This window comes from Coffea eugenioides, chromosome 9 (genome assembly GCF_003713205.1).
Source record: "Coffea eugenioides isolate CCC68of chromosome 9, Ceug_1.0, whole genome shotgun sequence".
Taxonomy (NCBI): domain Eukaryota; kingdom Viridiplantae; phylum Streptophyta; class Magnoliopsida; order Gentianales; family Rubiaceae; genus Coffea; species Coffea eugenioides.
Window position 1 is genome coordinate 5,036,398 of NC_040043.1, and position 17,376 is coordinate 5,053,773.

General features: G+C 36.7%; 1 protein-coding gene across 1 annotated transcript; it reads left to right on the forward strand.

Annotated features, from left to right (window-relative positions):
• The first annotated feature begins 15,582 nt into the window (after positions 1-15,582).
• Positions 15,583-16,679, forward strand: LOC113782772 (dehydration-responsive element-binding protein 2D-like). The gene has a single exon (XM_027328693.1). It carries the CDS (start codon positions 15,621-15,623, stop codon positions 16,311-16,313), a length of 693 nt encoding a protein of 230 aa, XP_027184494.1. The 5' UTR covers positions 15,583-15,620; the 3' UTR covers positions 16,314-16,679.
• Positions 16,680-17,376: the final 697 nt, after the last annotated feature.

Below are 17,376 nucleotides of genomic sequence, written 5' to 3' on the forward strand. Positions count from 1 at the left end.
GCAATCGATTTAGGGTTTACACATTTTCCAGCTTCAAAGTGGCAATCAAAAAGAAAAGTACATTATCCCCAAATAACGCATTACAGCCCACAAAATAAGTCATAGTATTCAAATACAATCCAAAAGGAAAACATAAGTAAATATCCATCTTTCAGTTTCCAGAACCTGTTAAGGAAAACAATAAACGTGGGGTGAGCTAAAACTCAGTGGTGCCCCAACACATGCAATCACTTAAATCAAACAACGGATAATGACTTAACAAATTTAAACAGTTAGGAAAGCGTATAACAGCACAAGGTAGAATACATGGGCTCTCAGGAGCCATTTTCCTCGCTTGATCACCCTTTTATCGTAGTTGACCCTCCGTCAACTCTCACTACTTATAATCCATGTAGAGTTTCTCATTTTGTTACCTAACCCGTCACCATTCATTCCCCTGTCCCGGGCCCGCTCACCGACTAAAGACGCAGTATACTCGAGATATACCCGTAGATAATTGGTCGAGGGATTCACCCAACGACTTTATTGTAGTTAGATTCAGGCGTCGAGGGATTCACCCAACGACGTAACTACGTTTAGATACAAGGTAGTTGGATTCAGGAGTCGAGGGATTCACCCAATGACGCAACTACATTTAGACTCAAGGATTCAGGAGAAAAATGATTCACGCAAGTCACCACTCGAACGGCTAGTGTGATAAAGTACACACCGCTCACTTCGATGGATCAAAAACTAGTTTTGCAAATTATCACTTATCGAGTCTAGAAAGCACTTAATTCAGGTAGGAAGAGAACAAGCAGGGACACTCACCAAGAGTGGAGTTCAGATATCAAGTTGGGAATCGAATTCTGCGTCCTCGAAATATCCTAAAACCCAAAATTTGAAACTATGAGTTTCTACTCAGTTTTTAAGCTTATAGTCATTGAAGTATATCTAATATACTATTAATTTACTTTCCCTTAGAAAAATCAAGAATCTTTTTAGATTGAAACTTGACAAAAGTAGAAGAGATGTTTCTTATAGTTTTCCTTGAGTTACTTTTCTTATAACAGGGTAACTAATATTATTTTCTTGAAATAATTCGACAAATCTCTTAATATCAATGTTAGAAAGTTACTTTGAACATTTCCTTAAAGTTACGGCCTTTGCAAAAATTATCCCTAAAAACTTTTTTTCCTAAAATAGGGTTTCTTGCCGAGCAAGTTTCCCAGGCTTTTCGCTAAAATTAGTAAAACTCGTATTTTGGAACTTTTCCTATAGTTAACTAGCTAAGAAAAATACTTAATGAAAAGAAAAGGAATAAGACTTAGGGTTTTCAAAAGCTATAGGATTTATTTACTATAGCTATCAAGGCTAGTTTGAGCTAAAGGAAATTATCGAGTTGGAAAGTTTTAGGCAAAACACTAGATATGGAGTTTTATAATATAGTACTAGCTGGAAAAATATTTTTGATTAATTTGATCACAGTTACTCGAGTTCGCAAGGTCGATACAACTTCCACAGCTCCGATTCCGTTTCGAAGTCATAATATGGATCAAAATATGGCAAAAATCACATAGCAAATTACTAGGGTTTCGTCAATCATTAGCCCTAGATTTCAACAAGTGCATCTCTGAATAAAATAAAATGGTCTTATAAAATCATTCCAATGGCCAAGGGCTTCATCAATCATTAGCCCTTGACAACATCAATCACTTCCAACCACAATTTAATCAAGAATTTAAACCACAAGTAAGCTACAAGTTCAATCCAAATCAAAATTTAGTTTCACGAAGAAAACAGGACATTCATACTAAAACAGTCTACTTCAAGGATTCCCAGACAGCAGTACACATGGAGGAAAAATACGAAATTTCTACAGGACAAAGGCCTATGTTTCTAGTTTCAAATGCCACTGACGGCGCCTTAAATGGATTTTTCTACACCAAGATATAAGCATTTTACTGAAACTGGTCAGAGACATCCGAAAATCTGAAATTTCATCTTTCACTTGTGAAAAACTCCTTTTTCTCTTTTAACACCAAAATGTTTTTATTCAACCATCCATACATTTCTTATAGAATTCCAAAACAACACATTCCAGGCATTTCCATCCATCATGTCTCAAGGAAAAAATTTAAAAACCATGCCAAGATTCCAACTCCAGCCGTTTTACTATCACATAAAATTCAGCAACTAGTATACTTTAGATCAAATTTTCCTTTGGTTTAAACATGGTGTTAGGTACTCAAATCCAGCATGTAAACACTTAGCTAGCTAGTAAAAATTTCCACTTCAAAACTAGATTCATTCAGTAACTAAAATCATCCAGAAAATCCAGAAATTTTGTCCATCAGCCACGGATGAACATGCATGAAGAGATGTTCTGTTTTCATTTCATTTTCTGGTTTAAAACATGCTTTTAAACTCTCAACTCCCTCATGCAATTACTTAGCTAGAAAATAAACATTTCCAGTTCAGAAATCGAGTTCAATTAACAGCCATGAACATCAAAATTTTCTAAAAATTCTCCTGCTTGGTTCGGATGAACATGCATGGCAGATTGCATTTTTATTTTATTTTTCTGGTTTAAACTAACTAATTAGCTGCATGCAGAGCCTAATTAACTTGTTATTAACTATCTAATTATAGTTATAAGCTTAAACAACAACATTGAACCAAATCAGGCTGCAAAACTTTAAGCTAAGCTCTCGGCCAAATCAGAACCTCTTCCAGCATTTGCTTAGTCACAAACCAATTTTTTTCTACGGCTAAAACTTATATTTTGCACTTAAATCTCACATGCACAACTGCTGAATTAATTTAGCTATCATATCCAGACCAGAAATCAGTTCGACAATCAACAAAATTGAACCAAATTAGGCTGCAATAATCAAGCTAAGCTCTCGGCAGAAATTTTCTTAAGCCAAACCAAAAATTTCCTCTGCTTTAACACATCATCCGAATGTACAATTCAACATGCATGGTCTAAATCTTCAAGTCTTCACTCAGCTAAAGGCACTTAGGTGTTCAGATGTCACAGAGAAACACAAATGGAGTTGCATTATCTCCTCAAATTCTCAGTAGCAACATTTTGTCAAAACAGAAATTTCCTAATGGTTTGATTCCAGTAGCCGATTGTATAATCTAAACATGCAAGCTCAGATGTAGCTTGCTCAACTAATAATCAACCTAATTAGACCAGAAATTACCTCAGTTAGCAGCTAATCCTTCACATGAAATATTCCAGAAATTTCTTCCCTAGCTCTCGGCCAAGTGCAGTCGGTGGTTCCTGGCTCCTAAGTTGCGGCTGGAATTGTTGTAGCTGGTGGCTTTGAGGTCGGTTGGTTGGAGTTGGTGGAGATGAAGGTACAGAATGGTGAAGCTTCCTGCAAATCTCCTCCCTGGCTTCACTCCAACTCACGGCAGAACCAGAAAAATTTCTGGCAGCTCACGTTCGCTCCTCCTAGCTCTCGGATGCAGCTCACCAGGCAGCTCTCTCTCTCGGATGCTCTTGGTCGAATGCAGAGGAAGAGGTGAGGTGCGGTTGTGGAGAGGGATTGCAGTAGTTTCGGTGGAGTGTGCAGAAAAGAAAATGAGACTTGGTGATGGTGGTGTCTCGGTATCAAGAGAGGAAGCGGTTTGTGGTTTACTTGTGCAGAGAAGAAAGGAAGTTGCGGTTTGTATTTGTGATATGAAATGTGAATTAGAGTGAATGGTTTTTGTGGTTTTAGCCGTGAGATAGAAAGGCTGGTTTGGTGGTGCCGTTGTTTAAGGAATAGAGGTTTGCGTGTAAGAATTGGTTGCGTACAGAATTGGTAATAGCAAATGTGATTTGATTTGCGGTCAGACGTCTTGTTTGGTTTGCATGGAAAGGTAAGGGTATTTTAGTCTTTTCACTTTGCTCCCTAATCTCAACTTAATTTCTCAATTCCAACTTAATTCTAAAAATTATCCCCCAAGTGTGATTTGAACGCCTAATTATACCCTAATATACCTAAACCATTTTTATCGAATAATTATCGATTAAACTTGAATATTAAGGTTCCTAGTAATTCTTATATTAATTAGCGATTAAATTAGTTATTAGAATTTCCAATTATTATTCCTCAAGAAATAGAGTTAGTCTAACTCGAAATTTATCGATTTAGTAATATAAAGTCAAATGAAATAATAATTTAATCCAAGGGTGTCAATTTGCACACATAAAAATTATTTTTACGCACTTACTTGAAAAACAAAGAAAGATAAGGATATATTTATCGAATTTTCACGCCTTAAGCATGTTTAATATATTAGAATCATATTTATCTAAAATTCATTGATTTTTATCTTAACACGGAAATTCTTATTAACATTTAACATTAGCAACTAGTTGAAATTAATCATAGGAATTAAATAATTTATTTTGAGCTCGTAATTCTATTTACTCAAGTATCATTACTTTAGGATTAAGGACTTAAGTATTCTTACATTTAATATTAAGGCGAAAAATTAATCTAACCCTAAAGATATTAATTTAGTCTAATAAGACCAAGAAATTTTCATAAATTAGAAAAATTTATATTATTTTTTCACGGAAACCTATTTTTACATACTTAATTGTAAACAAGTAAAAGTAATGCTCGAAATTATTAAGGAATAAAAGAAATGCAAATAAAATATGCACTAGTTTATATATCCATTTTTCAGGGTTCTCACAGGGTACCCGCTGATATGCGGGACGGGTAAGGGTCAGAAAATGGCTGACCCGCAAGGTGCGGGTCGGGTCAGCCAAATGGTAAATGGAGCGGGTACCCGACCCGCGCCCACCCCTAGCCTTCAGGTGATCCCTTTCCCCTTCGTCCTCATCCACCGCCACCACCAATTTCGTTTTGCTTCTGTTGCCATCGACACTACTGCTTAGATTTCATGGTGTGGTCGTATCGCCAAGTCCGTCAACTACCACAAGGCCAGTCTAGATCTCATTTCGATAGGCAATCTGCCCAAGCCACTCACCATTGCAGACGCCTCTCCAACTCCGATGCGTGGCTTGAAGCTCCATATTGCCCACCAAGGTGTCCACTGCCAGCAAAGTTTATATGAACATATGAAATGGGTTATCGGGGGTAATTCTTAAAGTAGTGAATTTTAATGTGTAGACATTTTTGATCTAGTGATTTTCGTGAAGAAATTTTGTGGGTTTTAGTTGAATTTTGATTTCTCATTGTCCAAATCTAATACAAGTTGACTTTAATTTGAGCGGTTTCTGCTTAATTTAGTATTGAGATTCTTGGTGTTGATATTAATTTGATTTGATCCATTTTAGTATGAAGGAAGAAAAGAAAAGGAAAAGGAAGAAAAATGCAAAAAAAAAGAGGCCTGGTATAAATGATTGATGGTTGAACCTAGAGATAATGACACCGGAAAAGGCATTAGTGTTTGCAGCGTGAAGAAAGGTAGGTTGGAGAAGATGAAATCTTTTTAAAATTTCAATTTAGCCCCTTAGTTTACTTTTTGTTCTCAAATGAATTAAGAAATTTAGTAAAATAATAGCTAAATCCTAAATTAACTATTGGTACATTTTGAAAACGGGGTTGGCATTGGAATTTTACGTCTTTCCGTCAATTTGGATGATTTCCATCCATTTTCCAAAGAAGTCCAAAGCACAAGCAGTTTATATGGGAGTTTTCAAACAATAAGGAGGTTTTATGACAATAACCCAAACCACAAGGGGGTTTAATATATTTTACCCAAAGTTTTTCCTAACCACTGAGTTTGGGTTAGTGGCCACCAGGGAAGGACTTAAGTCCCTCATTGGGTTGTAGGTGGGGGTTCAAACTCCACTTATAGTGAAAAAAAAATCCAATGGTGGTGTCAAAGCACTCATTTGATTTAGTTAGGTCTGCATACCTACTAGTCCCTAACACACAAGTCTCCTTAGACTCTCCCTCCCATATAAAATAGGATAGAATAGATTATATAATTATTATCGTTGCCAGGAAAAAACTTAAAAGCTTTTCCTTCTTTTAGTGAATTTTAGCACAAGAAATTGAAGCATAACATGGGCCTTATTTATGGGTTGGGCAGTTGCAACACTCAGTTTCTTCTCCTATTTAGAGTTTCTTCTCTCATTCAGAGGAACAATCATACTGGAACACACCAATTGTAGTTGTGCTCGAATTCTCATAACAATTGTGTATTAATAACTTGCAAGAGATGTCATGGAATTACGATCAAACTCGTAAGTGCTATTACTAGGACTAGGAAAGTTAGGAAGGTTGTAAGTGTTCTTGATATCTGTGTTCAACCAAGAACCAATATTCTGTGTTTTGAAACTCGGACTGGATAACGACTCGGCAAAGTTTAAAGGTCAGGGGTCAATGGATTCGATCGGTTAAGCTCGGGGTCGAATTGGATGATGTCATAAATATATGTTTTAATTATATAAAATAAAATAAATAGAATAAATATGTACTCATAGTGATTTCAATCTTTCCCTATATGTCCTAGATAATAAGGGGCCAAATTAATGATAAAGTATACAAAGTACTTTGATGAAACTTTTTTAAGTTAGATATAATAACATTAATGAATCTCTAATTCCATAAGATGATGAATCCAGAATGAAAATATGCATCATTGTAAAAATGCAAAAAGTAAGGCAGCAAATGAGTAATAAAAGGATTCTATATGTGTAATTATGATTATTTAAAATATTGAGGGGTCAAAGTATAATATAAAAATTTTTTTTTACTTATAAAGGATTCTTCTTGTTTCTTCCTCTCGTTGCTTCTTCTTTGCCAGTTCGCCGTCAAAGCTTTCCGCCTTCCAGTTCCCCATAACAGTGTCCAGATCATATGTTTGCTTTGTGCTTTTTTTTTTTCCCTTTTTCTAATGGTTTTTTTTATTTCTTCTATACTCTCTTCCTCTTCTCTTTCTCTTATATTCCCTTCTACCATTTTTTATTTTAGATCTTTTCACCATTTCTCATATGGGATTTCTTGATCTCTTCCTCTTTTAACAATTTTTTTTTTTTGGCTTTTTCTCTCCCCCTCTTCTCCTTCTTCTTCTTCTTCTCCCCCTTTCCTCCCTTCTCCTCCCCTTCCCCCTCCCTCTCTCCCTCCCTCACAACCTCTCCCTCCCAACCGCCAGAACAAGCATCAGCAGATGCAATTTTTTTTTTTTCCTTTTTCTCTCCCCCTCTCCCCCTCTCCTCATCTCCTCCGTTCCACCGAAACAAGCATCAGCAAGTGCAAAATTTTTTTTTTCTCTCACCGTCTTCTCCCTCTCCCCCCTCTCCTTCTCTTCTCTCCTCTCACCTTCCTCTCTCCTCTCCCCTCTCTCCCGTGATAGAGTTGATGTGTTACTGTTAGTCATTTAGAAAAAGGGAAAATTGCAGAAACCTCCCCTGAAACTACTGACAGTTGCACTGAGCTCCCCTCTAAGTTCTGAAATGGCAGATAGCACCCCTCAACAGGAACATTAAGTTGCAAAATCAGTCCAGGCAGCTTCAATTCCCATTAAAAAATTAGCTGTACAAGTGAGATAAAAAATTTGTTCCAAATTTGCCCTGATGTTGGTTGACAAGTAGTATTAACAAGAGAGGGGCTTTTTCATTAAGCACAAGGAAGTTCAGGGGGTATAAATGCAACAACATGCTTCCAGATGATGACCTGCAACAACTTCATTTGCTGAGAAACCAACGGCTACTTAACGGCTAATTGATGTAACTAAGGCACTAGCTTATAAACGATGGTTAGTAGCAAAATGAATACCAGAATCTGGACTCATGTATGCAGCAGCAATTTTCCAGCTCAAAACACAGCTTGCTTGATACTCAGTTTGGCAGTTTCAAGTCATATTGCAGAAATCAGAAAATGGCTTCTTCCAGCCACAGGAGAACATCATGGAACTCTCCTACATCCTTCACAATACAAAACAAATATTGCTGGTGCAATAGAAAGGCAACATTGAAGATTTCTGAGTCTGAAAACAACCCCAACAAATTATACTTTTTTTGTGCAAAATGCAAGTACTTCCAGTGGTATGAGGGTCCAGAAGAAGAAGAGGTTAACAGTAGAAACTATGACACCAATTCAGTGCTACAATCGCACCTACAGCAACAAAGGTCTATGGCTGTTAGAAGGGAAATGCCAATTGTTCTGACAAGTGCAGTGGCTATACTTTTCATCATCAATCTCATACTTGTTGCTGTTTATGTTTTCATCCATATTGTGAAGTCAATAGGCTGATGCTATCCAGAAATGTACATTAGTGATGAAGTAGATATAGCTGCAGTTCGAATTTATATGTAAGACATAGGAGAGGAACAAGTTCCCTTCATCATGTATGCAGCAGCGTTTGTAGTTTACAATATAAATGCAAGCCAGAGTTCTGTTTATATCTACTGTCATCAATACAAAATCACTTGTTACCAACAATACAAAACAAAACAGTCACAGAAGCATACTTGTATTACAAGATTAATGCATTAATACAACAAGTCTGATCAGAATTTAGTAATTTGAAGTACTACAAAAGTGAAACACAACAGGCAAGTAATAGCAGAGCATGACTGAGCAATCCATAAAAAGTTCAAAACACCATCTGAACCATTAAATCACTTAGAACAGATGGTGAGGATTGCAATGTCATGAGAGGCAGAAACATGTCTAAAACTGCCACAGTAGAGTACAAAATAGCTCTGTTATGTACATAATTAATGGCATACTACTGAATTGATACTTTCAGCAGTAAGCATTCACTTGCCAAAACTATAGAGATAATATCAGAATTGCATACTAAAACTGCTATTGTTGCTAACATTTGTTGAGTGCAGTGTTGTAGCTGCATTGATGGATTCAAATGCAGGTGTAGCAACTTGAAATGTAGCAATTTGCTGATGACCAGCTTGTTCCACAATTTGAGTGATCTGAGCAGTATTTGAGTAGTTTCTCTTGCTGCTCCCTCTAGCAGATGCTCCAGTATTGCTTAAAGGTCTTCCTCTCTATACAATCACACGTGTTGAACATTACACTCAAGCATTTTATTAAAGCATATCATAAAATACACTCATTCAATTGCACCTTTTTCTTTGAAGTGGTTGCTGTGCTCTGATTCTGCACATGCACATTCACAGTTGCAGGTGCAGGTTGAGTTGAAGGAGAATGATTGCTGCCTTGGCTTGAGTATACAACTGGAACATTGCCAGAGACATGATCCTAGCAGTAAACATTGACAAGTAATATTAGTTTCGACAAGGCATGTGCTATAAATGTTACAATCAGAAGCTTAAATAAGTTAAAAAATCTTACCCAAAGAGTTGCTCCTGACAGGCCCGTGTTTGCAGTCCCTCTTCCTGGTTTGCCTCTTCTATAGCTCTGTTGTTAAGGAACAAGCTAATTGTAAGTAATGAATTGATATAAAATAATCACATTCAGTAGCAATTTCAGCACATATAACACCTGCTGGCCAGTAGTTCTATTGCCATTCTTCTTATTCTGGACAGGTGCTCCTTGACATGACCTCTTGTTGTGACCAACAGAGCCACAGTTTCCACACTTGATGCAGCAAAGTCTTTTTGGTTGTGACGCAGACTGTCCTTCATCATGTTCCCTTCTCCTTTTAGTCTTTGGTCTACCTGGAGCTCTTCTTAATGGAGAAGGTAGGACTGTTACAGGTGTAACATATGGCATAGGTGGCCACATTTTCTCATCAGGAATTGGATGAATCATACTTGAATATGTTTTTAAGTACTTATCTTTTGAGAACCAATGCTCACAGTAGGATTCCAGCTTTTCTCTCTTGTAGATAATCCCTAGTGCAGCATGTTTACAAGGAAGGCCTGAAATTTGAAATGCTCCACAATCACAAGTTTTAGCTGATAAATTGACTATGTAGGACCTGTTCATATCCCCCACTTCAAATACATCAGTAGAAGCCATAGTGAGTTCACATTGTCTTGATGCTTGTCCTATTTTTTGTAGTTTACCAAGCATCTTTGGTGTGATGGCAGTGGTGAGCATGCACCCTTTCTGATATCGCTTATGCATTTTCTTCATGAACTTCTTCCTCAACCCATCAACAAGTGTCAAGATAGGCTTCCCTCTTAGCTCACCTATCCATGCATTGAAGGACTCAGTGCAGTTATTTGTGACATGATCACATTTTAGTCCAGTATTGAACGTATATCTGCACCATGTTGTTTTAGGAATTTTGTCCAAGTATTTCCATGCTTCTATGTTTAACTCCTTTATGCTAGCCATGGCTTCATTATGTCCTGCAACATCAAAGCTTTTTGCTGCTCTCCAGAACAAGTTACTAAGCAGAATACCAGGAAATTGAGCTTTAAAATTACTGCAGATATGCCTACAGCAATGTCTTCCACTAGCAACAGGCACTCTCTCTTCATAAGCTATATTCAAGCCCTGAAATGATCACCAAAACATGCAAACAAGTTACACTAAAAAATACAGAATCATTGACAAGTACATAACTATTCCAGAATCTGGATGCATAACAGAATCAGAATAATGTTCAAGGCCTGTTGTGAAGCTCACCTTTTGCCTGTCACTCATGAAGGTTAGAGGACCATGAAAACCATTTTCTGAAGTAAATGGCCCAAAAAACTCCTCAAAGTAATGAAAAAACCAACTCCAGGTTTCTTTATTTTCAGCTTCAGCCACAGCAAATGCAATAGGAAAAATGCTATTGTTAGCATCTAATGTGACTGCTGTGAGAAGCACACCACCATAAGCACCTTTTAAAAAACATCCATCAAAACCAACAAAAGGTCTACAGCCTTCAACAAATCCACTTCTTTGAGCTTTGAAACTAATAAACATTCTGAGAAATCTAGGCTCAACAAGAAGAGTAGGCCTATCATAATGTATTTTGCAGATACTTTGTGGGTTGTATTTCCTGATCAGCTCTGCATACTTTGGCAATTTGGCGTACGATTCAATGTGATTGCCTTCAATCTCATTTCTTGCTTTAGTTAGTGCTCTATACATCTGCCATTTGCTTGGATGCACACCATACTTAATCATCTCAGCTTCTACCCCTTTGGTGGACATGTTGGGGTGAATTCTCATGACTGGAACTAGTTTCTTGGCAATCCAGTCAGCTGTAGCTTCTGTGTTCTTCCTGTCCATCACACATGTGTGTTCACCTTGATAAGTCTTAATCATAAAGGTCATGGAATCTAAAACTGGTGATGCATGGATTCTCCATTTGCACCCTTCAACACCACAAACAGCAGTGACTCTGCTCTTCTCATTCTTTAGTCTCATAATTGGAAATCCTTTCTGAATTACATAGTCCTTTAAAGCTGCTCTAAATGCATCGACATTAGTAAATAGTTGACCTTTCTTAAACTCTATCTCTACTTTTGGGTTGTACGTCCACAGTTTTGATTTCAAAGCTTGCTGAACAGGGTCAGTTTCTTCTTCATTTTCAGAATAAGGAACTAAGGCACCCTCCTCATTGTCATCAAAATCAGAAAATGACATGTCAGATTCACCACTATCGCTATGAACATCTAAATCTTTCTCATTGTCACTATCCATGCTGTGCAGCCAGCTTGAATCAGAGCTGGAATCACTATATTCACCCTCAGAATCATCAATGGCAACAACACATACCTTGTCCTTTCCTTTTTCTCTTAAGTTCAAATCAGTGTTATGACCATTTTCATTTATCTGATTAGCTTTATAAGATGGAATAACATCCATATCCTGCACATGCACATTAATCATTCTTCCAGACTTATGCATTTCAAACATTTCACGTACACTATCATCATCTGTAATATCAAACATACGATCTGTCTTAGGAATCTGACACCTCATATGTATTAACTTATTCAGATGCCCAGGGACTTCACCGAACACCTTCTCAGCAACATCAAATAGTAGATTAAGGTAACAGTAACCAATTGGATCGATATTTGGATTTCTCACTTGTTTCTCCTCATAGTGAACAACCATATCATAAGTAGAAAAAAGAGCCATCCTAGGTTTCAAAAGTGACAGAAACTTAGCAATGTAAGTAGAAAATAGCAGACAACTGTATCTAGTTTAGACACTTATGTCTACACTGATGACTAGTCATGAACTCAAGACTATTGTAGCATTCACTGAGTTGATACAAGTCTTAAAAGATCGAAAAATAGATCATGATCAAAACATCCATTGATAAACATGTCTAAAATAACATGAATAGCAGAGTACAACAGCTCGTCTAAAACCAGCTACAATATCATCATATTTGGCATTGATCATTACTGACAATAACATCACATTTGTTTCTGATCATTACTAACACATTCAACTCATGATGGAACAACAAACATGCATTCACTGCACTCAGTATTCAAAAACATGATCATACAAGAGCTAAAGTACAAATTTATTTACCTACTCCACTTCAGTTCTTGCAAATTAACTGCAGTTGATGCTCAAAATTGGTTCCTAGCTCACGGTCACATATGCTGTTTATCTCTCACGGACAATCAGCCTCCCATGAACTAAGCCAGAGTTCCAATTTTCTTCTCTTATGTTTCCTTCTCTCAATGGTCAGAATTTTATCTGCAAGGCACACTCTCTTATGCTGCAAGTAGGCAGCTTGTCACCTCAAGAGCAACTTGTAACAAATTGGCGCCAATTCATGGCGCCATCTTCCTCAGCAATTGCCGCCCTGTTCTTGCCTCTAAAACTAGTCTCACACTAAAGCATACCCTTAATCAAAGCTGGACGGAGACTGCAACTTGAGTTAGTTAGTTAGTTAGTTAATTAAGAAGTTAATTAACTAATTAGATAATTAGTTAAGCATCTAAAGTTAATTAGTTATTTATGTCAACAGATAATTAGTTAATTAATTAATTAGATTATTAGTTATTTAGTTATTTAGTTAAACTATGCATAAATAGTTAATTTAGTGTAAACTACAATTATTAAAATGACAAACGTTTTACTAGGTTTAAGTCATCACATTCTTTGGTAAAATTAAATTTTAGTGAGGGTATTTTAGTAAATTGACCATGAAGAATGTATTAAATTGTGTCCGTCTTTTTTTAGGGAGGTGATTGCTATTTTAAACTTCATAGGGGAGGTCAATGCTATTACCATAAAACTCAGGGGAGGTTTCTGCAATTATCCCTTAGAAAAATATAAAAGGTCCAAGAAAAAAAATTAAAATTCAAACAAAAATAGAGAATAGCAAAATAACCCGGGTTCTTTGAGTTTTACCGGTTCACGATCAAACTGGTCTTTTGACCGATTTGATCGAGTTTTCTTTTAGCCTGTTTTGTATACTAACTCGGATAGGAGAACAAGTCGATTTTCAGTTCAACTGGTCAAATCAGCCAGGTCCAGTTTAAAAACAATGCCAATATTCCCTACATCCTTGTAGCATAGTGGAAAATAGAATGTGTACTTGTGGCAAAATATATCTGTTTGAAATTTTTTTTTGAAATTATCCCTTAAGCTAAGATTTTTTTTTTGAAATTAAACTAAGATAAAAGTGGTGCATAGAGTTTAATGATAACTTTTCTAAAATGATGCCTCAAAACCCAAAATAAAAGTGATGTATAGAGTTTGGGATGTCATTGAAAAACACTTTTTATTCCAATACTACCATAATTTACAATCAAATCTTCAAGAATTTTTGTTTAACCTCTAACCTCTAACATACATGTTTTGGCACACATCGTGTCTAAAGCAAAAATCAAATTTTGACATCATAAAACATTCCAATAATGAAAAAGAGAATGATGGAGAAATTAAAATAGAAAATCATATCAAAATCCTAGGCAAGCTAGGTACAGAATTATACGTAATCCAAATGAATTAACCTACTTGCATGTTTAACATCAAAACACCTAGTTGTGTGTACACAAAAGAGCTAGTAATTTGATGTTTAGATCTAGTTTCATGTACATAAAAGATCTAGTAGTTTGTTAGAGAGGGTATAAACTTAGTCGATTGGTGAAATATTGCTATTATAAACCAAATTTTGAAAAATGATCACGAATTAATCTGTCTAACTACCATGTCATTGATTTGAAGAACAACTTGGGCACCATATGGAGCAAAATTTGAATTTTTTTTTGTTTAAAATTACAAGAATCACACCAAATATTATGTTAATAGTTTTGTTACTTATCTATATTGTCTAATTTATTAAATGTGAACTTTTTGAGTGGTTAAATTTGAGTATTAATTATTTTTATTCTTTTACTAATACGACTTATGTACATGCATAAGAGGTATTTATGAAGTAAAAGTTTCATTTCTCTCCTTAAAGTACTTTTTTAATGTTACTTTTTCTAATTGGACTAACTTTATTATCAAAACCTTAACCTCCCAAAACCTTAACCTCGGGAGAAGTTGTGTAATTTTACAAACTTCAGGAGAGGCTGATGAAATTGTCAGAAGCCTCAGAGGAGGTTTCTGAAATTTTCCCTATAGATTAACTAGTCAATTTCCAAATATCTGCATTTCGGATGCAGAAGTTGATGGTCTAAGCAATCAGTAGTCTAGTCTGTCCTTGGCCAAGATACATTGAATCGAAATGTCTAGCCAGGATTACAGAGTTCTCTGTATGTAACCTACGGTTGGAAGTATATCCCAGTTCCTGCAAGCACTTAATGGTTCTGCAAGAAAAATAAATACTACTCTCTATCAACTAGCGGACTCAGTTATAAGTGTAATAAATACTACTCTTTATATAATACTGGCTCCCAGAATTGTGCTTGAACCTGTTGCTGTTGGAATCTGAACAAATTGTTGAAACTAAATGGGATAACGCCATCAGATGCCAAAGAAGACCTGGAGCGAAAGGACAAGAAATGGGATTACAAGAAGAAGTGAATACATATGCATTAATGACCACGTAGCAACTATGATCTAATTAGCATCGTGGTAGTTTTGTCGCCACAAGAAATAACAAAAGAAGACACAAATCCATGCAGATCCCATATGCCTTTCCATTCAACACCTGGCTCCCTCGTTCGTTGCAGTTTGACACATGAACGCTCGGACGCAGCCATAGTTCCTCCTGCATCATCCCACAAAACACAATCCCGCTTTGCCACGAGCTCTCCACCAGGGGACAATATAATAATATGTGAGATAGAAAGTAGGATAGAAGATATTTTGGGCCGAAAACCCTCTCTCTCAGGTCTCTTGTCCCGATTCATCCTCCTGATTGCTACAACCGATTTAATGATTTGGGGTGTTCAATAATCCATCATCTTATTAAACGTAATTTTCTGTACATAGTTTTTTTTGTGAACTCTTTTAGTTAAATGAATTGTTCAACTAGATAGGAGTAGAGGTGAAAGATAAAACAATCTACTCGATATTTGAATCAAGTTTGATAAGAACTCCTTCGATTTTTGGTTCGTTAACTAGTTAAACATTCATGTTCGACAGCCTCAGACACAACATGGTGCCACTTGTCATATTACCCAGTTGTATCATGACGAGCAAGCTCCTCCTAGGTTACACATGTCGTCTAAACCAAGTATCAATTGGGATTCGATCAATTTGGTCAATTCTTTCCTCCCTCGTATAATATAAAGCATCCCAAACAGGCAAATATCACCGCCCAACACTCCTTTCATATCACTAAAAAGATAAACCTTGTCACAATCATGCATGATGGAAAGAGTGGAGAATGAGGGTGTGAATGTAGGAATTCCAGTAGATAAAAAGCCCAAGAAAGAAGCAGCAATCAGTACTTCGATGAAGAAAATCACCGTTGGAGGTTCAAGAAAAGGGTGCATGAGAGGCAAAGGCGGGCCAGAAAATGCATTTTGCACCTACAGGGGTGTTAGGCAAAGAACCTGGGGGAAATGGGTAGCTGAAATTCGTGAGCCAAATCACGGTGCAAGAGTTTGGCTAGGCACTTTCAACACCTCTTATGAAGCCGCCAGAGCCTACGATGACGCAGCCAAAAGGCTTTATGGCAAATGTGCTAAGCTGAATTTACCAGAAGAAGATCAACCCCCATCCCCTCCCAGTAGTTCATCAGTTGCTTCAGCAGCGTACAGCAATAATACGGGGTATAAAAACGGCCAAGACTTGACCAATGAACATCAATCTCCTGAACTCGAAGACAAGAAAAATGGGACTTCTGTTCTTGATGAAGTGTCCATTTTTAAGGATATAAATGGAGAGTTTGCCTTTGACGAGACTCCCGCTCCCAGCCTGCTTGGTGAGGAGCAGATTCTGAATTGGCCTGAATATCCATTTGATAATGGTTTTCATTGGTCAAATGATGGTGGAATTAGTGTTGGTGGATTGATTGATCATGCTGTGGTTTACAAGTTCCTCGGACCTCCTAATTAGTACATAATTGATAGGAAACTGTCCTCAATCATCCTGTATGTGTATAATAAATGTGTGCTGGAGTGTGTACATATGACTAGTACTAGCTAGCAGGGTAATATCGTTCATCAACAGCAAAACCAAAAACAAAAAGAAGTAGAAATATCGTTCTGATGAAGACTGAAGAAATGCTTTAGTTTTTGCTTGTGTTTTGCTGGTATTGATTTCTCTTTCTTCCTTTTTTATTTGGGCATTTTTCCTGTGTCGAACGGAGGCCTTTTTGCAACAAAATTGTTCTAGCCTCTTCTTCGGGACGGTCGAAGGCTGCTGGATTTGTTTTTCATTGTTTGGGTGGATTGGTGTGGTTTTTTTTGGTCCTTCCCTTCAATGTTTTCCCATCCTATGGGTTTGAGAGGTTTGAGAATTTGTTTGGACAAAGGAAATTTGGAAAAAAAAATTTGGCCTCACAAATCCCAATCACCTTTTTATCTTCTCAACCACCTTTTTATCTCACATACATCACATCACAAAAGTGCTACAGTAAATATATCAAATAAATCATCCAAATAAACTCTTATCCAAATTGAATTTTTGGTTTGGATGATCGATGGACTTTGATGTTGCTTCGTGGAAAGTGGAAATGATAATTAGATGAGCTATATAAATTTTAATTCTTAAACAAATTATTATATGTGGGCTTAATATTGTACAACCCCCAAAAAAAAAAAAAAAAACAGCTTCCACATCTATCTCTCGTTATGAATGTTTTTTAACATTAGAGCATTTGAAGAGTCGTTTATAGGTCTGGTTATGAACGTTTATGAATTCTTCTTCTACTTTTCACACCACACCATTTAACTCCAATTCTTGTTTAAACGCATGACAATTAATATCCAAAACCTTGTAGTATATATCTTTTGACCTTGTCCACCTGTCAAGCCAATATACGCAACATGGCGGCATCACGGCTAATCCATGCCACGACGAGGCATTCCCCTATTATGTGTCTACTAGGAGGATGACACCGCACATTTGCGCGGTGTGAGATTATATAAGTTATTTGCCCAATTATGTCTACTAAGTT

Bases quoted from the DNA above. Each gene is read 5' to 3' on its own strand.
- LOC113782772 (XM_027328693.1), top strand. From the start codon at position 15,621: ATGATGGAAAGAGTGGAGAATGAGGGTGTGAATGTAGGAATTCCAGTA.